The sequence below is a fragment of the Pleurodeles waltl genome, chromosome 10, assembly GCF_031143425.1.
Source record: "Pleurodeles waltl isolate 20211129_DDA chromosome 10, aPleWal1.hap1.20221129, whole genome shotgun sequence".
NCBI lineage: Eukaryota > Metazoa > Chordata > Amphibia > Caudata > Salamandridae > Pleurodeles > Pleurodeles waltl.
The window spans coordinates 859,077,085-859,103,816 of record NC_090449.1 but is presented as its reverse complement, the minus strand read 5'-3'; the positions used below and the strand labels follow the sequence as shown (position 1 = coordinate 859,103,816).

General features: G+C 42.3%; 1 protein-coding gene across 2 annotated transcripts in view; it reads left to right on the top strand.

The window, feature by feature from the left end:
* Positions 1–26,732, top strand: part of DBF4 (DBF4-CDC7 kinase regulatory subunit) — a 178,082-nt gene that overhangs the window by 10,016 nt on the left and 141,334 nt on the right. The window contains exons 2-5 of one of the 2 annotated variants that reach the window (XM_069211566.1): positions 16,060–16,154; positions 16,273–16,448; positions 21,855–22,049; positions 25,083–25,133. In XM_069211566.1, the coding sequence (XP_069067667.1) occupies positions 16,076–16,154; positions 16,273–16,448; positions 21,855–22,049; positions 25,083–25,133 (501 nt within the window). In that variant the 5' untranslated portion in view covers positions 16,060–16,075. The remainder of the gene's footprint in view (positions 1–16,059; positions 16,155–16,272; positions 16,449–21,854; positions 22,050–25,082; positions 25,134–26,732) is intronic. The other variant, XM_069211567.1, reaches the window with a different exon arrangement.

Genomic DNA, 26,732 nt, shown 5'->3' with positions numbered 1-26,732 from the left:
TCGTTTCATTTTTTCAGAGCAGGCAGTGGTCCGCAGTTTTTTTTTTACAGTGACATTCACAATGGGGAAGGGGTCCCATGGGGATCCCTTTCCTTTTGCGAAAGTGTTAGCACCCATTTGAAATGGGTGCAAACTGCGATTGGTTTGCGCCCGCGTTCGCGGTCACAAAACAATCCTACATTGCACTGCGAGTCGCAATTAGGAAGGGAACATCCCTTACTAATTGCGAGTCGTAAACCCGTTTTGGGATTCGATAACCAGGTTACCGAATCGCAAAACTGGGTTTGTGCATCACAATGTGCTTTTTGCATGTCGCGAACAGCGAAAGTCGCTGTTTGCAACATGCAAAAAGCTACCTGCATGTGGGTCTTGGTCCCTAATTAGGTCTGGTGTTAACAAAGACATTTTGTTTTTATTAAACTTCTATTTCTCTCTCTTTCGGCTGGCTTTACTGTGAGTGATCGCATTCTGCTCTTCCACAAGGAGCATATTGCCACACAAAGTAGTTTTGTTCAGTGTCAGGAACTACAGTGGTAATCAGTGATGTAACGAAACTGGAGGGTGCCCCTTTGCAAAGAACATGGAGGAGCCCCCTCTCCAGACTCACTCAGGGCAGGTGCTGTGCTGAAGGGGCCCCCTGGAGGGCGGCTGCGAGGCCTTTGTTATGCCGCTGGTGGCAATGTGTGCTTTTAGAGTTCAAAAACTTTTTGGGGGGGTTTTGCCAGTGTTTGTTACAATGTTGAGGGCCTGGTAGCTCCCACAACAATAAAGTGTTACAAAAGCCATGTCAAAACAAGACACGCATTGATGAAACTAAAAGACTTATAAAAATATGTCAGATCAGTTGGCTTTGTCAGTGTTTGTTTGTTTTCATGCTTCCCATAATCGTGTTGAAAATGGTCACACTGATTTTCCATCAGAAATATTTTTGGGAAATACTAGCATGCATCAACACATTTTTCTAAATGACACTTCATTTGCATATAATCAGAGAGCATTCTGGGAGCATTATACTTAGCCTCATAGCCTAAACTTTTCAAACATGTGTATACACGTTTTATTTATTTGTACTGGAACCAACTTCAGTAATGAAGTGTGACCTTAAAACATTTATTTACAGCACTCACCCTAATAATGAAGGTTTTCAAATAATGAACCATAAATACAAGTTCGAACAGCATTATCTTTTGGAAACACATTACCTCAACTGCAGAGCGTTCCACTCTCTGTAAACAGGCAGCAAAAGGGTTTGTGCTACTGGGGGTTGGGCCTACTTGTCCCAAGGACAAAGTAAACATAAAAACTTGTTGCCCTTGACCCCAAACAAGATGTCCCGCTCCATGTATAATAAGAATCTTGCCCACTCATAAGGGACACACGATCCATGACTAGCTTCTTACTAATAGCAGTGTCATCATGGCAGGAGTGTTTCTCAGTTTATGTTTAAACACTTACTTTTAATAAATATTTTACTAAAGCATGGTGTGGTAGCACATTGTCATTTACAGACAGTAACATCTCCTTGAAATGTACAAAAACCTTATAAAACTATATAGTGTATGAACAATTACCTGTGAAAACTGGGTTTGAGGTGAAAACTGGATTTGAGAACACCTATTAATCCTCGGCACATCACCAAACTAAAGTGTTCAGATTTTTCACCCTATAATTTTTTTTTCATCACACAGAGGTAAAAAAAAAAAAGGGGGGGGGGGGTTCACAACTACTGAAATATATTTTGAAATGTTTGTATTGTTGACTTGGTTATTTACATGTTGTGTGTTAGGAAAAGCCTGACACTCTACAGCCTTTCATTTCACAGGCTTTGTACAGCAGATCAGACAGTTCACCTGACAAAATCCAGAAAAACTGCAGTCAGAAGGAAATGAATTGTAAGAAGACAAACTGACTTTTGACCTGTCTCTGAACACAGAGTAAATGTCACAAGATAAGAACAAGATTTAAAGGCGTCTTTATTACTCTTTTCTTTTCTGACTGAAGAGAACACCTGTTCTTTGTCAACTTTCCAGAAGAGGTGAGCAGGTCCTAAAAATAGCTCTACCTGATAAAATATGACTCGCCATAGCGAGTTGGCTGGTAGATTTTTCGATTCCACCCAATGTATAAAGGAGTTGATAATGTAGTCATGTCATTAACAAAAACAAAAAGAGGGCTAGAATAGTGGGAGATTATAAAAACAGCAAAAAATGGTCCTGTGCATTATACTCCCATATAAATCACAAAACATCTAGATGCACAGTTCCAAAAAAGGTCAGGGAATACTCAACCCAATGAGGGGACAACAAAAAGAGAAAAAGAACAGCAGGTCCCTGTGAATATATAGTATTTTGGAACCAGAGCCCTCTCACCAATTGGTGACATGCTTCATCATCGGGCTTTGCTCCACGGCAGGCTGGCGCTGCAGTGCCTGACGGGCACCTCAAGGGGCTCTTTCCCAGAGATCTTTTGTCTAAGATATTTGCCGATGGGTGAATGCAATTTTGTGGGGATTGGTAAAGAAGCTGTTAAAAATAACTGGAGGGAAAAATCTGAATGAAACAGTTTATTGACAAAAAAACAGAACCCTCTGTCATGATTAAAAACAATGAGTAAGGAGAAAATAGAATAATGTCTACTCTACCCTATTATATACAATGTCTAGTGACCACAATCCCTATTTTCTGGGAATATGGTTAAGGCAGGATGGGTCGTCCCTATACTGCCCTCAAGTAGGTCAACATGTTTCTCGCTCAAGTAGTCAATCAAGATCTAGTGCGAATTGTCCGGACCTGAAATCACTTACCTAATCCTCACTCCACTAATGGATAAAATCAATTATGTGATACAGGAACCTGTGAAGAGAAGAAAAAACACACAGTATAAAACTCATGCCAAGTGCACTGGTGAAGAAATAGCAACCGCCCTTCATCACGGTCATCTGAACATAAATAATCCAGAGAAGGTGAATATTACATCACTAATCAAACATTAAGTGGCTGTAGGAAGTTGGCTCTGTATGCGCTATTTCAAAGTAAGGAATAGTATGTACAGTGTCCCAGGGTTCCCCTTAGAGGTAAGATAGTGGCAAAAAGAGATAATATTAATGCTCTATTTTGTGGTAGTGTGGTCGAGCAGTAGGATTATCAAAGGAGTAGTGTGAAGCATTTGTTGTACACACACAGGCAATAAATGAGGAACACACACTCAGACAATTCCGGGCCAATAGGCTTTTGTATAAAAAAATATATTTTCTTAGTTTATTTTAAGAACCACCGGTTCAAATTTTACATGTAATACTATAAATGAAAGGTATTGCAGGTAGGTACTTTAGGAACTTGGAATAATCAAAATAGCATACACAGTTTTCATATACATCACATATAGCTATTTTAAAACTAGACACTTAGTGCAATTTTCACAGTTCCTAGGGGGAGTAAGAGTTTGTTAGTTTTTGCAGGTAAGTAAACCACCTACGGGGTTCAAGTTTGGGTCCAAGGTAGCCCACTGTTGGGGGTTCAGAGCAACTCCAAAGTTACCACACCAGCAGCTCAGGGCCGGTCAGGTGCAGAGTTCAAAGTGGTGCCCAAAACGCATAGGCTTTAATGGAGAAGGGGGTGCCCCGGTTCCAGTCTGCCAGCAGGTAAGTACCTGCGTCTTCGGAGGGCAGACCAGAGAGATTTTGTAGGGCACCGGGGGGACACAGGTTAGCACAGAAAGTACACCCTCAGCAGCACGGGGGCGACCGGGTGCAGTGTGCAAACACGCGTCGGGTTTGTCTTTGAAATCAATGGGAGACCAAGGAGTCTCTTCAGCGATGCAGGCAAGGGGGGGGGGCTCCTTGGGGTAGCCACCACCTGGGCAAGGGAGAGGGCCTCCTGGGGGTCACTCCTGCACTGGTGTTCCGATCTTTCAGGTCCTGGGGGCTGCGGGTGCAGAGTCTTTACCAGGCGTCGGGATCTGGGAGACAGGCAGTTGCGGTCAGGGGGAGCCTCTGGATTCCCTCTGCAGGTGTCGCTGTGGGGGCAACTCTGGCTACTCACGGTCTCGTAGTCGCCGGGGAGTCCTCCCTGAAGTGTTTGTTCTCCACAAGTTGAGCCGGAGGCGTCGGGTGCAGCGTAGTAAGTCTCACGCTTCCGGCGGGAAACGCAGTTGTTTTAAAGTTGCTCCTTTGGAAACAAAGTTGCAGTCTTGGGTGAACAGAGCCGCTGTCCTCTGGAGTTCTTGGTCCTTTTAGAGCAGGGCAGTCTTCTGAGGATTCAGGGGTCGCTGGTCCCTGGGGAAAGCGTCGCTGGAGCAGTGTCTTTAGAAGTGGGGAGACAGGCCGGTAGAGCTGGGGCCAAAGCAGTTGGTGTCTCCGTCTTCTCTGCAGGGTTTTTCAGCTTAGCAGTCCTCTTCTTCTTAGGTTGCAGGAATCTGAGTTCCTAGGTTCTGGGGAGCCCTTAAATACTAAATTTAAGGACTTGTTTAGGTCTGGGGGGTTAGTAGCCAATGGCTACTAGCCCTGAGGGTGAGTACACCCTCTTTGTGCCTCCTCCCAAGGGGAGGGGGGTCACATTCCTATCCATATTGGGGGAATCCTCCATCTGCAAGATGGAGGATTTCTAAAAGTTAGTCACCTCAGCTCAGGACACCTTAGGGGCTCTCCTGACTGGCCAGTGACTCCTTCTTGTTATTCTCATTATCGCCTCCGGCCTTGCCGCCAAAAGTGGGGCCGTGGCCGGAGGGGGCGGGCAACTCCACTAGCTGGAGTGCCCTGTGGTGCTGTAACAAAGGGGGTGAGCCTTTGAGGCTCACCGCCAGGTGTTACAGTTCCTGCAGGGGGAGGTGTGAAGCACCTCCACACAGTACAGGCTTTGTTACTAGCCACAGAGTGACAAAGGCACTCTCCCCATGTGGCCAGCAACATGTCTCGAGTGTGGCAGGCTGCTAAAACCAGTCCGCCTACACGGGTAGTTGGTTAAGGTTTCAGGGGGCACCTCTAAGGTGCCCTCTGGGGTGTATGTTACAATAAAATGTACACTAGAACCAGTGTGCATTTATTGTGCTGAGAGGTTGATACCAAACTTCCCAATTTTCAGTGTAGCCATTATGGTGCTGTGGAGTTCGTGTTTGACAGACTCCCAGACCATATACTCTTATGGCTACCCTGCACTTACAATGTCTAAGGTTTTTCTTAGACACTTTAGGGGCACAGTGCTCATGCACTTGTGCCCTCACCTATGGTATAGTGCACCCTGCCTTAGGGCTGTAAGGCCTGCTAGAGGGGTGACTTATCTATACTGCATAGGCAGTGTGAGAGTGCCATGTCGACTTACTCGTTTTGTCCCCACCAGCACACACAAGCTGGCAAGCAGTGTGTGTGTGCTGAGTGAGGGGTCCCCAGGGTGGCATAAGACATGCTGCATCCCTTAGAGACCTTCCCTGGCATCAGGGCCCTTGGTACCAGGGGTACCAGTTACAAGGGACTTACCTGGATGCCAGGGTGTGCCAATTGTGGAAACAAAAGTACAGGTTAGGGAAAGAACACTGGTGCTGGGGCCTGGTTAGCAGGCCTCAGCACACTTTCAAATCAAAACTTAGCATCAGCAAAGGCAAAAAGTCAGGGGGTAACCATGCCAAGGAGGCATTTCCTTACAGTGGCCCTGTAGAGATATGACAGCTTCCACCAAGAAAAGAATCCGTGGGTGATAGCGACTGATAAAAGCCTTCGTTATTATGAAGAATTCCTAACCAACTTGTAACGTGCTTTTATATATACATGATCTTGCGACCAATAAATACTACATGATAAATCAGGCGGTCAGTGACTCCACAGTAAAATGACAGCTCCCACTAAGATAAATGGGTAGACGCATAAGATGTAGAGAAAGCTTTCCTATAGCGTTGTGCTCAAACAGCCCCGTAATAATAACTGCAACCAGGGGTGTAACGACGTCTGCAGTAACAGACAATGAGCTCTCGTCTGTAAAATACCACGAAAAAAAAAGAAAAGCACTTATGTCTTTACAGATGGATCGGTCTAATGCACCTACCCCCATCTCCGCACTCCCTGAAACATGGAACTCGAGAGGTGGGCTGGGTTTTGAACAATCCAGTCATAAACACAGTGGAAGGACTACTATTCGGAATGAAAACAATGGCGGCCATCCTGGAATGGAAAAGCCAGCCTGCAATAGATATGACTGGCCAGTAAACACCTGAATTTTTGTGAGTAAGCATCTATTTAAAAAGCCATATTAATTTTTTCTTTAATTTAGAGAATAAAATCCTGACCCGGGACCAAGAAGATATCCTACAATATGGAAATCCCATATTAGTTCTATAAAAGCAGAATGAAATAACCGGTATCTGTAAAGTGGAACAACACAGAAATTCAAAGAAATCTCGACAACGCAGTGAAAACTGAATCCTGAACAGTATGTGGATTATATAAATTCAGACCAGGGGACATCATCATTCAGTCCCTTCTTATACGTGCCTAATCTATATACCCAACGTTGTTCTTTATCAAATAGCTTCTTCGTGCAGTCCCTATTATCCATAACACATTCCAAAATGATCAATTTCATATCATCAGGAGTGTGGTGTAGCTCAATGTAATGGTTTTTCAGTTCAGTAGAGGATCGTTGGCATTTAATAGTGCTGTGATGATCATTGATACTTGTCTTAACCATTCTCGTAGTCATTCCAATATAACGTAAGTCACATGGACATACAATCATGTAGATACACTTTTTTGTACGGCAGTTGATGTGTTTTATTAATTGCAATTTTCTGGTCTCGCCCAAATCAATCTGAGAGGTGTTCATAGATCGTGGACAAACATTACATCCCCCACAAGGGTGATGACCTGTAACCCCAACCCAGGGTTTAAAAGGAACACTGTCACACTTGTTGGTTCGTCTAGGTCTGGTATGTACTTAAAGGTCTCTAATATTCTGTGTCCTCTTGAATGCAAAAAGAGGATGTTCCAGAGATTCTCGGGCACTGTTAAGTATGGGCCAACATTTATTAATAATCTTCTTAACCCTATTGCTTAAAAGTGTAAAAGTGGTGACACATGTTAGTCAGGTTTGTGGATTACGTATAGAGTCAGTCAGCAGAACATCTCTAGGTATGTTGCGGGCTCTCTTCATTGCCTGCGCAATGATCCGTCTGGGATAGTGGCGGTCCCTCAATTTTTGGCTTAAAGTATCTGCCTGTGTATAGAAGTCAGCAATGTCATTGCAGTTACGTCTCAATCTTAAGAATTAACCAAAAGGGTAAATTGGTCCTCAAAGACCTAGGATGGTGGCTGTTAAAGAATAACAAACTGTTCCTATCGGTCTCTTTGTGGAAGATGGAGGAATGTAAAAACCCATTTGTCAATATGATCCATAAATCTAAAAAACCACTTCTTTGTTGGAAATGGCGGCACTGAAATGTAAATGCTGGTCCAAAGTGTTAATCCAATCAATGAAACTTTTTTAGCTTGGTCTAATTCCCCCTTCCAAATTTCCAGTATGTCGTCTATATAACGACGCCATAATCGAATAGTGGGAAAGAAAGGTTGTGAAGGTGATAGAATATGGTGTTTCTCAAAAGTGTACATATAAAGAAAGGCAAGACTAGGAGCAAAAGTACTTACCATTGAAGTCCAGCTAATTCAGTAGGTGTTAATAACTTGCCCAATAGATTGACAACTAAGGTTTCTTGGTTGATGCACCGCTGTGGCTCCTGGTTAACATCTGAGGTTTTTTCTTGTGGTGAATGTATGTTCTTTCCTCTTCCTCTGTTTCTGCCTCTGGCTCTATCTCTTCCTAAAAAAAGGATTGTAGGGTGTTTGTAATTGTGGTTGGAAAAATGGGTATAAAGGTTGTTGCCACATGGAAAAATGTGGATAAGGAAATGGGGGAGGGGCATACTCATTTGTGGAAACTGGCGACCATGGTCTTTTTTGCAATCCTCATCACTACTCCAGCCATCTGAACTGGAACTGTAGTAATGGGTACAAGGTTTACGTGGAAAATTATTGGTTTCATCTGAAGATTCCGAGTCGCCCTCATGATGATAATCCTCTTTGGTATATGGGTAAATCTTCTTTCTACTGAATTTCTTAATATCCTTTTGCAATTTCGTAATTTTCTGGCGAGTGAGATGTTCTTTAATTTCATTAAGTGCTGAGTTCACCTCTGCTAATTGAGACATGAACTGGGTCAATTGGATGGTTGTCTTGATGGATGTTTCCATCATAGAGAGTTGTATAGTGATGGAAACTGCCAATCGCTTAGATGTGTTAATAATCACCACCAACCAATCGAGAGTACACTTCCAATATATCTGTGCCCACTCATTGCGGAATTGTAAGTCTTGTAAAACATTCGTGACAATCCATTGGGGGAAATGTTGGCCCTCAAATATTCTGTCATAACTGTGCCATGTAGGACTGTCTTGATTAATTCTTTTTTCAAAGACGATAATCTGTCCCAGTCTTCCTTTGAACATCCTGATGGACCACTGTTATCCTCTCCCAAAATAGACGGGGTCTGCAATACTGCTTGGACAGTGTCCTCATCAAAACTCAAACCTTGTAGGTCTGACATGATTATCACAGGCGGTAATAGTCCTCTGTAATCTCAAGAATATGCCCTACAGCGAAGCTGCTGTACAAAATCAACAAAAAGTGGGCTAGAATAGTGGGAGATTATAAAAACAGCAAAAAATGGTCCTGAGCATGATACTTCAATATAAATCACAAAACATCTAGATGCACAGTTCCAAAAAAGGTTAGGGAATTCTCAACCCAATGAGGGGACAACAAAAAGAGAAATAGAACAGCAGGTCCCTGTGAATATCCAATATTTTGGAACAAGAGCCCTCCCTTACCAATTGGTGATATGCTTCATCATCGGGCTTTGCTCCCCGTCAGGCCAGCACTGCAATGCCCGACAGGCCCCTCACAGGGGCTGTTTGTCAGAGATCTTTTGTTGAAGATATTTGCCGATGGGTGAATGCAATTATGTAGGGATTTCCATATTGTAGGATATCTTCTTGGTCCTGGGTCAAGATTTTATTCTCAAAATTAAAGAAAATGCATAAGGCTTTTTAAATAAATGCTTACTCAATAAAATTCACGTGTTTACTGGCCAGTGATATCTAATGCAGACTGGCTTTTCCATTCCAAAATGGCTGTGATTGTTTTCATTCCTAATAGTAGTCCTTCCACTGTGTTAATGACTGGATTGTTCAAAACCCAGCCCGCCTCTCGAGTTCCATGTTTCAAGGAGTGCGGAGCTGGGGTAGGTGCATTAGACCGATCCATCTGTAAAGAAGTAGGTGCTTTTCTATTTTTTTTGTGGTATTTTACCGACTGCTCATTGTCGGTTACTGCAGACATCGTTATACCCCTGGCTGCAGTTATTATTACAGGGCTTTGTTTCTGAACACGACGCTATTGGAACGCTTTCTCTATATCTTATGCGTTTCAGCGTCTACTCATTTTTCTTGGTGGGAGCTGTCATTTAGCTGTGGAGTCACTGACCGCCTGATTTATCATGTACGATCATGTAGTATTTATCGGCTGCAAGATCGTGTGTGTGTGTGTGTGTGTGTGTATGTATGTATGTATGTATATATATATATATATATATATATATATATATATATATATATGCGCGTTACGAGTTGGTTAGGCCTTCTTCATAATAACGAAGGCTTTTATCATTCTCCATCACCTACAGATACTTTTCTTGATGGGAGCTGTCATATCTCTACAGTCCCAGTGAATGTTTGATAAGTAATGTAATATTCACCTTCTCTGGATTATTTATGTTCAGATGACCGTGATGAAGGGCGGTTGCTATTTCTTTATACCAACAAAGGTCTTTTTACTCTCCTCACCCAATCTATTCATAATATTACCGAATGTATATTGCTATATGTGTGCTGTGAGAGGTACTTATCAGGTAATAGCTTTGTGCGTTGTACATTCTTTAACTATATTTATTGCATGTGCTTTGTTGGCTTACAAGTGTCATCAACATTCAGTAATGATTTACCATGAAATCCCTCTATCTCTTCCATGACATTCATATATATGTATGTGTCCGTTAATGACTGGACCATTGAAGTTCTCAGACATCCCTATGGGGCCCATCCTTTATTGTGAGGAGATAAGGAGGTTTTCTTCATCGATAAGATGTGAACATCTGTTTTCACAAGGTGTTGATCACCCCAAAAGGGGTTGTTTCACTAATGTGCTTTCTCTCTTTTGCTCACCAGTGCACTTGGCATGAGTTTTATACTGTGCTTCATGTTTTTTCTTCTCTCTTCACAGGTTCCTGTATCACATAGTTAATTTAATCCATTAGTGGAGTGGGGATTTAGGTAGGTGATTTGAGGTCCTGCAATTGCACTACATCTTGATTGACTACTTGAGCGAGAAACATGTTGACCTACTTGAGGGCAGTATAGGGACGACCGATCCTGCCTTAACCACATTCCCAGAAAATAGGGATTTTGGTCACTAGACATTCTATATAATAGGGTAGAGTAGACATTATTCTATTTTCACCTTACTCATTGTTTTTAATTATGACAGAGGGTTCTGTTTTTTTTGTCAATACATTTTCATTCAGATTTTTCCCTCTAGTCATTTTTAACAGCTTCTTTACCAATCCCCACATAATTGCATTAATCCATTAGCAAATATCTTCAACAAAAGATCTCCGGCAAAGAGCCCTTTGAGGGGCCCGTCAGGCATTGCAGCGCCGGCCCCACGAGGCGCAAAGCCCAATGATGAAGCATGTCACCAATTGGTGAGTGAGGGCTCTTGTTCCAAAATATTGGATATTCACAGGGACCTGCTGTTCTTTTTCTCTTTTTGTTGTCCCCTCATTGGGTTGAGTATTCCCTAACCTTTTTTGGAACTGTGCATCTAGATGTTTTTGTAGGAGTCTGGCCTGGCTTATAGTGGGCACCTGGTGGTACTTACACCTTGTGGCAGGTCCAGTTATCCCTTATTAGTAGTGTTCTAGCAGCTTAGGCTGATAGAGGTAGCTATAGCAGAGCAGCTTAGGCTGAACTAGGAGGCATGTAAAGCTCATACTATACCACTTCTATCATATAGGTACTATATCATCATATACACAATAAAGGTACTTTATTTTAGTGACAATGTGCCAAAAATATCTGAGGATATGCTCCCTTAGGAGGTAAGTAAAATACACACAAACCTAAATCAGTTAGGTAAGCAGTTAGAAAAATAGTGCAAACACTAGAATACAATAGGATGCAATAGGACTAGGGTCAACACAAACCATATACTAAGAAAGTGGAATGCGAACCACGAATAGACCCCCTAGACTAGTGTAGTGGGTAGAGGGTTGCTGGGAGTGTAAGAAAACACTAAGGTTGTCCAAGATACCCCACCCCAAGACCCTGGAAAGTAGGAGTAAAGTACTACTATTTCCCCAGAAACACACTAAACTCGTGATAGGATTTTGTAAAGACCACAACAGACTGCAATGCACTGAAAACGGGTTCCTGGACCTGAGGACCTGCAAAGGAAGGGGACCAAGTCCAAGAGTCGTACAAAAAGTGTCTGGGGGGGGGGGGGTGGGGGATAGGACCGGAGCCCACTAATCCACGGAAAAAGGTGTAAAATGGCTGCCTCTGGATGGGAGAAGCTGGAGATTATACAACAACGAAAGGTGCTAGAAATTTCTCCTTCATGCAGAAGATGTCCCACAGAGTGATGGAGGATGCAGAGTTGTTTCTCTGGCAAAGGACCGCAAACAAGCCTTGCTATCTGCAAGAGTCGTGGTTAAAGAAAAAGGGTGCTGCCCTGGCCCAGGAAGGACCAGGATGTCGCCACTTGGGAGAGGGGGCCCTCAGCAACGTAGAGAGCCCACGCACAAGATGGTAGCACCCACAGAAGCACTTGAACAAGGGTTCAAGAAGTCTGAACACGGCGGTCGTCTCAACACTGAAAAAAGAGGGTGCCACTAAGCTGGAGGTCAACTCCAGGAGTTGAGCAATGCAGGACAGAGTGCTGGGGATGGAAATGTGCACAGGAGCCCTAGTAGCTGCAGTTCACGCAGTGCACCGGATTACTGTCTGGAGAGGGGAGGCAAGGATTTACCTCCTCCAAATTTGTCCAGTTGGACCACTGGACAGTCTGGGTCACTTGGGTCCACCACCTGTGTTCCAGGGGCCACGCTCGTCAGGATGAGAGGGGTCCCGGAGTACCGGTGACTCTGAAGTTTAGTACCTGCTGAAGCAGAGGGAAGATTCTGTCAGCCCATGGGTGATTTCTTCGTGGCTTCCAGTGCAGGATGAAGGCAGGCAACCCCAAGAGCATGCACCACCAGGAAACAGTCGAGAAAACTGGCAGGATTAGGCGCTACAATGTCGCTGGTAGTCTTGTTGCTACTTTGTTGCAGTTTTGCAGGCGTCCTGGAGCAGTCAGCGGTCGATCCTTGGCAGAAATCGAAGAGAGAGGTGCAGAGCAACTCTGGTGAATTCTTGCAAGTCGTTATCTGAGGAAAAGCCTTCAGAGGAGGATTGGCCACCTAGTCAGGTAAGCACCTATCAGGAGTGGTCTCTGAAGTCACCTGCTGGCACTGTCCACTCAGAGGCCTCCAGAGTGCCCTCACACCTCGTGATCCAAGATGGCAGAGGTCTGGGACACACTGGAGGAGCTCTGGACACCAACCCTGGCGTGGTTATGGACAGGGGAGTGGTCACTCCCCTTTCCTTTGTCCAGTTTCGCGCCAGAGCAGGGACTGGTGGTTCCCTGAACCGGTGTAGACTGGCTTATGCAAGGAGGTCACCGTCTGTGCCCTTGAAAGCATTTCCAGAGGCTACTCCTTCCCAGCCCTTAACACCTATTTCCAAAGAGAGAGAGGGTGTAACTTCTTTGTTCTGCCTTCCTGGGATTGGGCTGCCCAAACCCCAGGAGGGCAGAACCTGGTCTGTTGGGTGGCAGCAGCGGTAGCTGCAGAGAAAACCCCAGAGAGATGGTTTTGCAGTACCCAGGGTCCATAGTGGAGCCCCGGGGATGCATGGGATTGGCACCCCTATTCCAGATTTGTCATGGGGGGACAATTCCATGATCTTAGACATGTTACATTGCCATATTCGGAGTTACCATTGTGAAGCTACGTATAGGTATTGACCTATATGTAGTGCACGCGTGTAATGGTGTCCCCGCACTCACAAATTCCGGGGAAATGGCCCTGAACTATGTGGGGGCACCTTTCCTAGTGCAAGGTGCACCTAACCTTCAAGTGAAGGCTTGAAATATAGGTGACTTATAAGTTACTTAAGTGCAGTGAAAATGGCTGTGAAATAACGTGTGTTATTTCACTCAGGCTGCAGTGGCAGTCCTGTGTAAGATTTGTCTGAGCTCCCTAATGGTGGCAAAAGAAATGCTGCAGCCCATGGGGATCTCCTGGAACCCCGATACTCTGGGTACCTAGGTACCATATACTAGGGAATTATAAGGGTGTTCCAGTGTGCCAATTAGAATTGGTAAAAATGGTCACTTGCCTATAGTGACAATTTTAAAGGCAAAGAGCATGAGGTTCTGGTTAGCAGATCCTCAGTGACAGTCACTACACAGGTGCACACATTCAGGCCACAAATTATGAGCACTGGGGTACTGGCTAGCAGGATCCCAGTGAGACAGGCAAAAACAAACTTGCTAACATATAAAAATGGGGGAACATGACAGGCAAGATGGTACTTTCCTACAGTTTTGTCATGTCATTATTGACAACAGACAAAACTTTTTCCACATTTTTCTGATTAATGTGATTTAACGGTTCAGCAGCATCTTGTTAACATTATTTCCAAATTTCATTGTAAGTGGGATATATAAAACGTTTAGAACAAGGAGATCCATGTTATCTGAAAGGAGAGATAAGTGGTCTTTTAACAGCTGACAAAGTGAAATGTTCTAAGCATTGCTGACATAACTTTCCTACGATATAATTAGTAACCACCCCCCAGTGTTGCAAATGAATATATTGATGGTCTGTCCTTCTTGCTTTAAACCCCATGGAAGATTTTCACACATGGTTACTGCGCCATTAGTGTCAACTGGCCACAGTAATGACCTCTCTGAACCAGAAATTGCAGAATTGTAGGTTCCATTCTGCACCATTACATTAATGTGTTCTTCCCTTGAAATTAATGTGTTGTTGCTAATTATCAAACCGTGCAACTGAGGAAATACTAGGTGTATTTAAATTTTTAGTAGTGGCCAAACCAAGGCAGGTCATTTTTTGTACTGTCTTATTTAACAAAAATATTTAGCAAGAGTTCAGACAAGCTCTAAATAAAGCATAAGCCCCTGGACCTGCAAGTGTTGTGTACCCCAAACAGATTTAAGTTCACTATTGTCCTTCCAATACTTATAACCTTTCATGGCTGGTTGTAAATAAATGTGTTAGAATAAATCAGTTTTGTTTGTGTGGGCATATTGTTCTTTTTTGTGGAAAGAGTAAGCTTATAATATTTTGGAATTTTGTCTGTAGGGGCATGACCAGCAAAATAAACTACTTTAAATATGTTTTAGAAGTACATACAGGTGATATCAGACATTGTTCCCACTGACTATAATTCAAAACAGCACATGGAGTACTAGCTCTGTGTAAAAAGTGATGTGCGTAGTGATGGTAGCAAAACATTTCACCATAGTTAGCAGAATTCAAATACAAATCCTCATTTTCAAATGCTGAGTATGATTCTAATTCAGATAGCATATTAGAAACTCACAACATACCATTCATCAGAAATGGAACCTGGGGTAATAACGTCATCCGCAGAAATTATAAACGCATAGGACATTTGCAGTACTTATGTAGGACAATCATGTCATAGGGCACCTTATCCCAAGCGATATCATCATGGACAGGAAATGCAGTAATGTTCACAAGGGACAAAGGGCCAGATGTACCAAAGGATTTTACCCATTCTGGGTCTATGGGGAAAAAGTTTTCGTACATATAGCCCACAATGTGAGGAAGCTTGTAGGAGCGAGTGAGTCAAAGAAAGTAAATGGGAGCAGTGTCCTTTGAAGGGTGAAGATGTGTGCAAGGAGGGTGGCATCCACTAAAAGAAGGTGTTAAGAGATATATATGCCTCACGCTCATAGATCCACGGCAATAGAGGCTGCATTATTATTTTTAACCTTTCAATGTGTTTACAGCACTTCATTGAACAAACTATTGTGAACACCACACTTTGTAAAGTACAGCAACTCTGGAATCTCCTGCTTCACTCAATTCACAGTATAGCAAATCTTTTAGGTCCGTGCTTCAGTCTTTAAAAAAAAAAAGAAATAGACTTACCTTCAGCAAGAGACATCAACATGACCTACTGGAGCAGGCTGAAGTTGTATACATCTCACACCTTTCCTTGGGCCATCAGTCTGAGTAATTCTTCTGAGGCTCCCAGTAGGCAGTCCACTCTGCATATTTGTTAAAAAAAAAATAATACAAAATCACAATAAACAACTCCTCCATTGGCCATTTCCCGAAAGTCCTCAGGAGGCCAAACACTGGATGAGCACCAGTGCAAGCAGACAGCCTGCTCTTCTAACCTGCCCCCTGCATTCACTTTGAATGATACGTTAAAGAAGATACTCTCCAGAATGCCATATCCTCCCTATTAGGTTATAATTATGAGGAGTTGAGCACTGTCCTTCGTCCACCTTTCTAGGTGCTTTGAGAGCTGCAGAGATGTGTGCCTCTCTGCCAAGAAGGCCGCATTCCTCCAGCGGGCGCTCCACGAATATGAAGACCTATATCATAGAATAATTATGAGGCACTTGTGCAAGGTCTTTTGTAGGGCAGGGAACCAGCAATACTGGAGCTCAGGTTTTCTGTCCTTTCAGGAGGCTTTAGGTTTTTTGAAGAAGGGCAAACATTCCCACCCTTTGCCCTGGTCCTATATGGTCAACATCCGATAAAAGGCTAGCCTATCAATAGCATCCTATTGGCTGGTATCACTTCACGCTGTGATTCTTCTGACTTGCATTTACTATCTTAAATACTAATTATGTTACTCTTTCAGGAACCTTGCCCCGCACATGAAACTGCTGGAAGCATGTAACTTTCTAAAAATGAAACGGAGTGATTTGAATAATGGATCCAAAGGAAAACTGAACTGTAAGTTAAAGTGTTCCCATCTAAAATTACTCATTCCATTTAAGCCATTTTTTGTTTCCCAATTAGTCAGTCAGATCACACAACCAATGTCCAATTCTTTTTACTCTTGTGTATGCAGGCCGTGCTCAAGAGAAAACTGGAAAACATCAGCAGCCTCAGAAACTTGAACATAAATTATCAGTTAAAACAGAAGAAACAAAGTGCAAACCATTCTTTGGAAAAGTGTTTTACCTTGATTTGCCACCTAACGTCCTCTCTGAAAATTTGGAAAAAGACATTAAAGCTTTTGGAGGGGTAGGTTACTCTTGCATGTGATTACTGCACTGCATGGCTTGCAGCTGTTGATCTGCGAACTTAGATGGTGTTACAAAACATTATCTTCTGTTTTTGAGTCTGGTTAGAGGGACTGTTTAGAAAAACTTTGTTAAAGTATACAATATGTGTACCGAGGGGCTCTAAGAAATTAGAATGGTATTCAGTTATCTTTGTGTTTTCCTGGTCTGTACTACGGAATGCAAGTGTTGTGCAGCAATCAGTTGTGTTTGGACCTTTAAAGCAATACTACTTAAGTTTGAATGTGGTATTGGGCAGTGCACCCATTTTTTTGTCTGGGAATTCCCACAGCTTACCCTGGCCTATGTTGCTCCAGAGGGTTAGCTCTAAGGTAGTCTTCCAGCTGTGGGTATGTTAAAAGCTGTACACCTACTGAACTAAATCCCAATAATTTAGATTAGTAAAGGCATCAGCTTATTGGCTGCTTTCACTTACGTGCAACCCATCACAGATTCACTTTGTGCTCTACGTTCAAAGCAATAGTTGTATACATTTCCCTGCCTTGGTGAACATTCACAGTTACCATCCCACAGTCTGTCCAGTCGGGCACCCTGTGTGGTAGAGCTTGTGTATGGTCGTACACTTCAGGTAGCAGTGCTCATCTAATTCCAGAAGAATGCAAGTATGCACTTTGGTTATACGCTTATCACAGGCATATGTCATTGACTTTCACTTAGTCAGGCATGATGGGTGGCCTACCACACCAGGTGACCCTTCCATTTCGGTAACTGTGCTTCACCGGTTAAAATTTTACAGCAGCCATGTTTCACTCACCTTTACAAAATCCAGTAGCCATGCCTCAGTCAGTCGGGCGTTCTGAGTGGACCTCCACTTACAGTGACTGTGCTTCATTCACCTTCACTTCAACCATGCCTACCATTTCACTTCTCATCCATACACCCTATTATAGCTGAACGTACATTGCCATAATTGACCTGTTTCCCAATTTTTCTAGAGTCTCCTGATGGCTGTTTTGTTGTGACTGAATGTATAACTGGGTTTCATTGGTGCTGCCTCTTCCACCTTTGATGGTTGCTGGCCCTTTGACTGCAATGGATTAGTTTGTAATGTGGGTGCAGCAGCGCTCTTCTCAGGACTTGGCCAGTGCTGACCTCAGCAGGATTTGTGCATGCAGTGGACCTGGTAGTAAGGTCTGCTGAGCCCTTTTCCCTTCAACATTTGTGGGATATGACAAACTCCTAATTGTGACAAGGTTTTTATGCCCCTGCCCTTTACTAAGCCAGTCCAACTAATTTCTCATGCAGCGACTACTGGTTCTCTTTACTTTCCCCTCCGCCACAGCACCCTGGTCCCGTTAATTTAAAGTGCAAAAATAGTCGGAAGTCACCAGCTGATCTGTTTTCCTCCATCAGTCTTGCCAAGTTAAAATATAAATATACCACTCGGCCTTAGGCTCTGCTGCCCATCATCCCCGGCTCCTACTAATTTCTAGTGCGCCCCACCCCTGTAATTAACAGATGAAGCTATGTTGGCTTTTACTTGCCAGCTTTGCACCTCCCCATGATATCAGTAATTTAAAATAAAAAAAGGCTCAATAGCTTTGTGATAGGATAGAGGACAGGACACAGTCCGGTCCTCTATCTTAACTGGCAAAACGGTATCAACGGTGCCTTTGTTATCACATAGTTACTGAAGCTGAGACTCATTAGTGACAGGGCACTTGCTGGCTAGAACATTGTATACGCCAAACCTTCCAATGAGATTGACTTTGTCAGTGCTGTAAGGCTTCAGCTGACTCGTCAAAGAGTGAACAAATACTAGCATTGTATACTTATCTGTGATTAAAATATGATGAATAGTTACACACACACTCTATTTAAAAACGGGTTCTTCACTTACACTTGATTGTTAGACTGTCAAGTGTGATAGTTTCGCCAGAAACTAACTTCATGCAAGCAGTTTCAAGGTGTTTCAAGCACTGCAGGCAGAGCCAGTCCCTACCTTAGTGGAACAGAGGGAAGTGCTAAAATCCCAAATGGTCCTTTTCTTGTCCTCCAACTTTGAGATACAGGAAAAGGAGATAGGAAGGGGTGATAACCTGGGCTGCCAGGGCAGATGTACCTCTTAAACCGCTCCCACCACCTTATCTGGTACTGCTACCACAGTGGAGTATCCCCCACTGAGCATCACAGCATCCTATGAAAAAATGTGTGTTGTAATGAGCTGGACTTGACCACTTGTGCCAATAGTTACAAGGCTTGCTTGACTTTAGAGGAACACTTAAGGTTGAGTGCACCTTTAATAAAGTAGAAAGGACTGATGATTAAATTGTATTATTGGTATCAGTTGGGAGTCTGATTTATCAAGCTTTAAACATTGTTAATACATGAACTCCATTTTTTTTAATCAATTTTCTTTTTCTTTGGAATTACAACATTTACGTATTTATTCAAAATGCAGAGATTGCCTGCTATTTGTTTTGATTCCCCAGTATGGTACTATCCACCCTTTCCATCTAATATTACTGACAAAGCTTTGTGTCAGTGGACCAGACAATAGGTCATTTGGGTGGGTCAACTGACTGAAGCAAACAGACTGCTTTCATTTGAGAATTTAGGATTTTGATATAAGTTCAATAATCAATGGTTCACATACCTGCAATTACTAAAGAGTGCTTCTAGCTATAGTATTTAGGCAAATTGTATGTAGAGATCAATCTAGTCTTGTAAACCTTTTCTGAACCTCCTGGTATTACTGGTTATTACCAAACTGTATGAGATGATACTACATCAGACAAATAATCTTTTGTTTCATGTTCCAAGGAATTGATATTGGAAAGGGCAGTGCGCTTAAAATATAGCACGTTTGAAGCAGTTTAAACTCCATACTCAGACCTTTCCCACTGTTCCACATATGGATTGCAAATCATATTTGCTTTTACAAGAGTGATTGATTACCATAACTTCTGTCTAAGGTGCAGAGAATGTGATGCCAATAACTCACATAAGTTTGCTGACTGGATGGAAATGCCTAAGTTCTGGGAGAACATATTTTCTAGAATTAAATTAGTGTGCAACATTCATTATCCTCATTATCCTCATTCTACAACTATAGTCATCCTTTGATGGAATTCAGAAGGATCTGTAATTTCTGATTATGAAGCACTAATGGCTAATACAACCGTATTTGCTTTGTTTGATATTGTGCTGGCATGGAAGGACAATATTTCCCCTTTCCCATTTTTCCACTGGTGGTAGGACTTCATCTCCGGTTTCTATTCTGAGCAAGCCATTGCAATAAGGAACCATTGACCACAATATTTTAGATATTACGGGGCCCCCGTAAAAACCACTCTTCGTCTTACAAATTAAAAGGGTACATTTATAAATATTTGCTGCTATATGGAGGCTATTCCCAGAATTTTCTATTTATTTTTATTGTGACGCGTAATATATTCAGTATGTCAGTATATGTTTGTGTTCACTTGAACTTTATTTTTTGAATTCTGTATATTTTGTTTTCCCAATAAAATTAAAATAAGACAGAATGGCACTTATGCACAAGTCTTGCTGCACCATCAACCATGGTGCTAAAGATGGGTCAAAATGCAAAAACTATACCCAGAGAAGGGTCAAATGAGTACAGGAAAATGCAAACAGAAAGGGCAAGATGAGGACTATTTATATTCCTGAATTTATTCAACATTTTGACAAACAAAACAATAAGTCGCACACTGGGGCAGACTGTCATGTTTACTTGTGTAAAATTTGTGTCCTTCCAGCGAGTAGATCCAACAAATAAAATCATTAGGAACAGACTGGACTGCCCGCACAAGTGCCCCCACTGAGCCACAACTTCTGTTGCCCCACCCAGCCACAAAGTCTGTGACCACCCCAGATGTCATTAATATTGGAAAATGTTTCTTCCACTTTAGGCAAATGTGCTTGCAGCAGTTGCAACAATGGGGTGGCTTGGCTAATTGTGCAATTTTTCTTACTGACTTCCAGTGATAAAATCTCAAAGGATGTAAGCATTTTGATCACAAACTCTATTAGCCCCAATTTTTCAACATCAGCTGACATGGCTGTAGCAGTAACATCTCTGTTCCTTTGTAGTACATAATATTTCATAGATTTTATACTGCTGAAACAAGCGTAGCAACACGTGTAATGTGTAGTTCCAACAAGTTGGAACTTATGAGTTTTCCTCTGTGGATAACACAGCACTAGATAGCTGCCTGGCTGCGTGCCATGCGTGGCTGGCTGTGGTGTCCCACAGCTGCCTGCATGCACCACCTCGGGGCGCCCACCTCTGCGGCCGTTCCCCTGGCAGGGAGGCGGAGGGCCATCTGCTGGCCTAAGGCTCTGACCCGGGGGGGGGGGGAATAAAAGGGTGCCCTGCTGCGGCTCCCCGTCCCCCGCAGCCCTGGGGACGGTGGACCAGGCTCGTGCCCCCAGTTGCTTCGGAATTCGACTGTGACCTCAGATCAGACGTGGCGACCTGCTGAAATTAAGCATATTACTAAGCAGAGGAAAAGAAACTAACCAGGATTCCCCCTGTAACAGCGAGTGAAGAGCCCAGTGCCGAATCCCCGCCCGGTGACGGGCGCTGGAAATGTGGAATACAGAGGACCGACTCCCCGGCATCGCTCAGGGGGCCCAAGTCCTTTTGGTGTAGGCTCACCTCGCGGACGGTGTTAGGCCGGTAGCGGCCAGAGCGTGCCGGGATCGGGTCGGGTTGCTTGGAAAAGCAGCCCAAAGCGGGTGGTAAACTCCATCTAAGGCTAAATACGGGCGCAAGACTGATAGCCAACTACTACTGTAAGGGAAAGTTAAAAAGAACTTTGAAGAGAGAGTTCAAGAGGACTTGAAACCGTCGAGAGGTAAACAGGTGTGTGAATTCTTTCTTCTATATAAACACACTGTGGAGATTAGTCATTAACATGTTTTTTTCTCTGATCTTTGGCAAAGGCGAGCATTGAGCAGGAACTCTATTATTTAGGAGACTGCTAACATTACTAAAAGATTGAACACACCACAGTCAACCTTCTCTTGATAGACATGGCAGAAAAAACAGTGGTCAACAGAGAGGCAGCATTTCTGCCCCCTCCATTGATCCTTCTACTGAAATGCTGTATGCTCTGTTTCCAATTTTACCTCCTTCATGCATGTATTTTTATTTACATACGCCTGTTCATAACTGACAGTTAGAAGTTAGGAAGAGTCTGAAGGAGCGGTGTTAAAAGACACAGAACTGTGGTTATCATAAATAACTTTTTTAGAGTACTGTAAGGTTTGAATTTTGATAATAGTTGTAGTGTTTGTGTGAATGCACTTAAAACAAAAAAGACCTTAATCACATACTATTTTTTACCTGTTCTAAAATATGGTGTTCCACTTATTTCAGACGGTAGAAGGATTTCTCAGCAAAGACATAAGTTATCTGATTTCTAATAAAAAAGAAGCAAAATTTGCTCACACTGTCAGGCGTTTCTCCCCTGAAGGAAGTCCAGAACCTTTGCAGAATGCTGGAAATGGCTCACTTTGTCCAAACAATAAAAAAAGCAGCCTGGATGGAAGTCAACAAAATACTTCGGTAAATGTGAGTTTCTCTTTTTTATACTAACCATATATAACATTGCTGCCTGCCCTCTCATATATTTTTAACACTGATAAACACAATTATACCATAACAGAGTGATGTTGGATATTGTGGCCCCTAACATCATAATTGTAGTTCCCTATAGTAGGCGATAAAACTTGTGTTTCTGAGCCTGTCTAATGCATTGTCTTTGGTATGGTATTCGAATTATTATGTATCTTGCAAAGTCGTCATTGTACTTCAAAAGAATTGTCTCCGTTAAACTTACATAAGAACAATTCTCCCCACCTCCCTCCACCCCCCCCCCCCCCTCTGAATTTTCTTGGGTGTTCAAGATGTAGAGAAAGTGGTTGTCTTCCATCTCCGATACTGAAAGCACATATCACTCGGACCCCTTTCAATGTGGGTTCGGCCACAGACATTGCATAGAAAGCATCCCAGGACAACATTATGACGTAGTTCAACACAAGTGTCCTAACTAATTTAACATTGCACAACACACCATCTTAGCAACAGGCTTCTAAGGACCACCTTTGCTACTCTGATTAATCTGCTTTTTATATAACTATTTCTAATTAAGCAATGTAGGCCATTCCCTCTACAAACTGATATTGTACACAGCAGTACCTCCCTTCTCTTTTCCATATTATTGTGCACACCTTTCATGAGTCGTGTTGGGACAAGGGCCTTTTCCTCTTTCCTAAGTGAGCTGCGTTCTGATATACAAGTTTGGACCTACATAAGAAATTCTCCCCTATATTTAAGAGCCTTAATCCTACTAAGTGACCTGCATCTGAACAGTCAATAGAGTTTTTCTCTGTGACTCCCAAAACTGGTTCCCGTCATCCAACGATCACCAAACCTCTAATTATTTAACACCTCTGTCACATTTGAGCCTCTCGTATCAGGAACATATAAGTCTGCCTCAGCAGCAACCTACATCTGACTATCCAGGTCAATGTATTCACCAAATGGTACATTCTGTAAATGTTTTCAGCCACTTCCTATAGAAACCACTTTCCACATTAAAGAAGAGTTGGATGCACCAGGTAATTGCTCACATTTTTATTGCCCTATACTCTTCTAATTTACCAAGTCAGTAAGTACCAGAAAGTGAAGGATGTAGATTCATGACTAGGGACCGATTTGCAGGACCATCTTTGTTCTGCAAACCAAAATACCACACCCATCATATACTCCATATATTTCTAGGCCTGTCTGTATCACATACATTTTAATGACTAGACCACATCGTTATACCAATGCAGTAAGCTCCCACAGCACAACTCTGACGGCCCACTTCGCTCTACTGACAGTAACCTTCAAAAATACCTACGCTATGTGAGGAGATAAACTTTTGTTTCCTGCAAGGCCTGTGTAAATACTTAGGAAACATCAATTTTTAAGCGTATTTCTATCTCCCCCAAGCATTGAACCAAAATACTTCAAAACTAGAATTCAGATGAACAGAGGGCTAAGAGAGAAGCCTGTGCTTGGCATGGTATTGCAGAAAAGTGTGGAGAACGTTAGGCCATTTCCCAGTTCCTATCCTCCCATCCTGACCTAAAGAGTAATCTCAAAAGAACAACATAAACCGGCTTTGAAGTCTTGAAATCTCTAATGCTGTACTAGTTCACACCTCAACCTACTGTTGCTGTAATATGGAATGATGCTAATAATGTAGGAATCCCTTTTCTAGTATGTCATGTCTCTTGTGACTGGGGCACAAATGTCATTCCTCAGTCATTATGCCTCTCCAACCTCCTCGCCTTTAAACTAACCAGCTGAATCCATAAAACACTGCTCTTTTTGAAAAGTAATGATTTGCCCCTCTGCGGCCCCTCATGATACTTCTTTCTTTAAAATTATTTATCAGCACTTTCTTTAATGTTCGACATTTCCCTTTAGTTTGCGCCCAGACAAATAAAGGCATTCTTTAAAATATACATAGCCAAATGAATAGTTTCTGGCATTAGATGCTGTTTTCAACACATACCTTACCTTGCTGTCAGCATTAACGAAGTTCTGACGTGAGTCACCAGGGAATGATCAAAAAGCATTCATACTTTGGATTAGACTTGCATTCACTATCTCATCCCTACCTTTATTAAAATGACAGTAACATAAGTGTTTACTGCGTGAATCGTATTTGATACAAGTTGCCAATTGGCGATGATGAAAAATAGCGTAAGTACTATATGTACAGTAGTAACTATAAAGGTAATTGTTCCTTATTCCATTGTGATTGTATCTTGACATGCCATTATTATTAAACCTTGAAGCTAAAATTAAGTTAAAATAATGTGGTTGATGTCTTATGTTGCATTGGGTGTAGAAATCTATGTAGCAGAAGTGTCTCTAAGTACTTTAACATTGAATACATGCAGGGTTGCCTCAATTGTTCCTATTTCTTAGGTTGATTAAACGTTTGAGCATGGAGTTGGGTGATAGAAGGAACAGTTATTGTAGAACACCGATGCCAGAAGTGTTTGTATATATGAGTTTAGCAACACAAAAGGATGATGGACGAAGTGCTGAAACTTTTCAACCAATCACAGATCTGGGTTTAATCCATTGTTGGTCCCTTGCTCACTGTGCCACTGGATTCAAGCTAGCCTGGCTGATGAAGGGTGATACCCTGAAACTGGTCTCAGGATGCTTGTTTCTGGTCCAGGGAGGACCTGGCTTGTCAGTTCGGGCTGGACTGTTCCCATGAGGAACAGGGTCAGGACTGATTTGCATATGGCTGGGTCCGAACTGGGGTGGCATGGTGATCAAAAGAACGATTAATTAAACCCAGATCTGTGACTGGGGTGAGTGTTTGCATTGTTCAGCATTCCGTCCATCATCCTTTTGTGTTGCTGAAACTGTATACATGAGTTAACAATTGCTTTGATGTTAATATTGATAGATACAAAGGAAAATATCATTTTTTTTTTTATGCCTCGTCTATGATATCTCGATGAATCGATTGTTATCATGTATTGTAGATTGAAAGAAGCTCCTAAAACGTTTAAACATGGTCTCTTTTAGGCACGAATAAGCAGAGGAAAATCGTTGGTGGAAAAAGTAATCAAAGAGCAAGTAGGTTGATAATGTGTTTTACTTCTTGTTTTGGTGACATCAAAATACATTTCTATTATGTGAAAAGTGAAATATTTAGGATCCTGTCCACCAAATATATATCTAACCTATGAATCTTACTTGTGTGAATACCTTTCCAGCTGCATCTTAATCATTCTAATATTTTGTCATAGATTTTGAATGAAAGCAAATCATGGTTCATAAAATCTTACTGTAATGTTTCTTGTACAGCCCTGAATATTTGTGCCCATGTTTAGTTGTTTTCTCTGTTGGTTTTTATTAACAATTAGAATGATGTTGATCAGTCCGTAAGAGTTGAATTGTTGAGCCCTGTAGCATTGCGTTTTTGAGAACTTCCCTATCTATGTGTTGTCTATTTGAATTACAATGTCTCAGAAAATACTAACCCTCAAATTAGTTATCAGGCCTACTTGGATTTTAAGTTTGTTAGCACAAAAAGTTGCACTGAGTAGAGTGCATGGCATGCCGTATTATATTTTCACTGTTCCACTTACCAACCCAATAAAAATGGAAATGTTAGTGATTAATATTCCTTCTTACTGCTGACCTGTTCTACTGCTATCAGAACTGCATTTCTTTACACAACCTTCCACTGCCCTACATGACCTAAATAGGTAACACCCCCCCCCCCCCAAAAAAAAAATTAATGCTCTGCTTTTTTGGCTTTACCCCTGTGAAGACTGTTGTTTTTTTATTCATTAGGTTTCCTAACAAATACTAGTAACAAAGCGACATCCCGTTTAAAAGCTGACATACTGATATTTCATACACTGTTAAGTTAAAGCCTGTGAATGTTTCATCAAATTTGTAAGGAACATGAATACTTCCAGATCATAAAGGACATTCAAAGACCAGCTAAAGTAATGCATGGACCTTTTATCTTAATCAAGTCATAAGTTCATAAGGTTCATAGCATATTTCCAAATATTGAGGAACTTTCCTGTACCCTCCCCAACTTTTTGGCGTAGAGATATTCTTAAACTTAATCAACCAAGTAAGTCACATTTGAAATTTTGGGGGTTCACTTGATTTCCAGTAAGTTATAATTGCTGAGTGTGCTAACAATATCGAAATAAACCAGATACGATGCTTTTTGTTTTAACCCCAAATGCCTTGAACTGGCAAGGAGGATGGAGCTTGCATCCAGAGATCACACAACTCTCAATGAAGCCTGCACTCTTGACAAAGCGTTTGCCCAAAAGTCTTATCTCAGGCATCCTCAGCTCATTTGTATCTATGTTCCTTGTTCCAGACAAGGCAGTGGTTGAGGATGTTTGGATTCCAGTTATGTCTGTGTTCTCCTAAAATTGGGCCCTCTATGGCTTAGAAGAAACGTTTCTACTACAATTACTTCTTGATTCAAGTTTGTACCTTTTTCCTTTACACGTCTGTATGACTGAACAGTTTTTCAGAGTCATTTTGCAATGCCCTTTGATTATCTTTCTGGAGACATTAATAGGGTAAACAAATCCCCAACTATTGCCCCTGCGGACTCGATTTGGAAGGGCAGGTACTTACGTGGAATACCGCTGATTTGCAAGTAGGGAAGTTTAGTCTGAGTCCGTGACTGGCACTTTA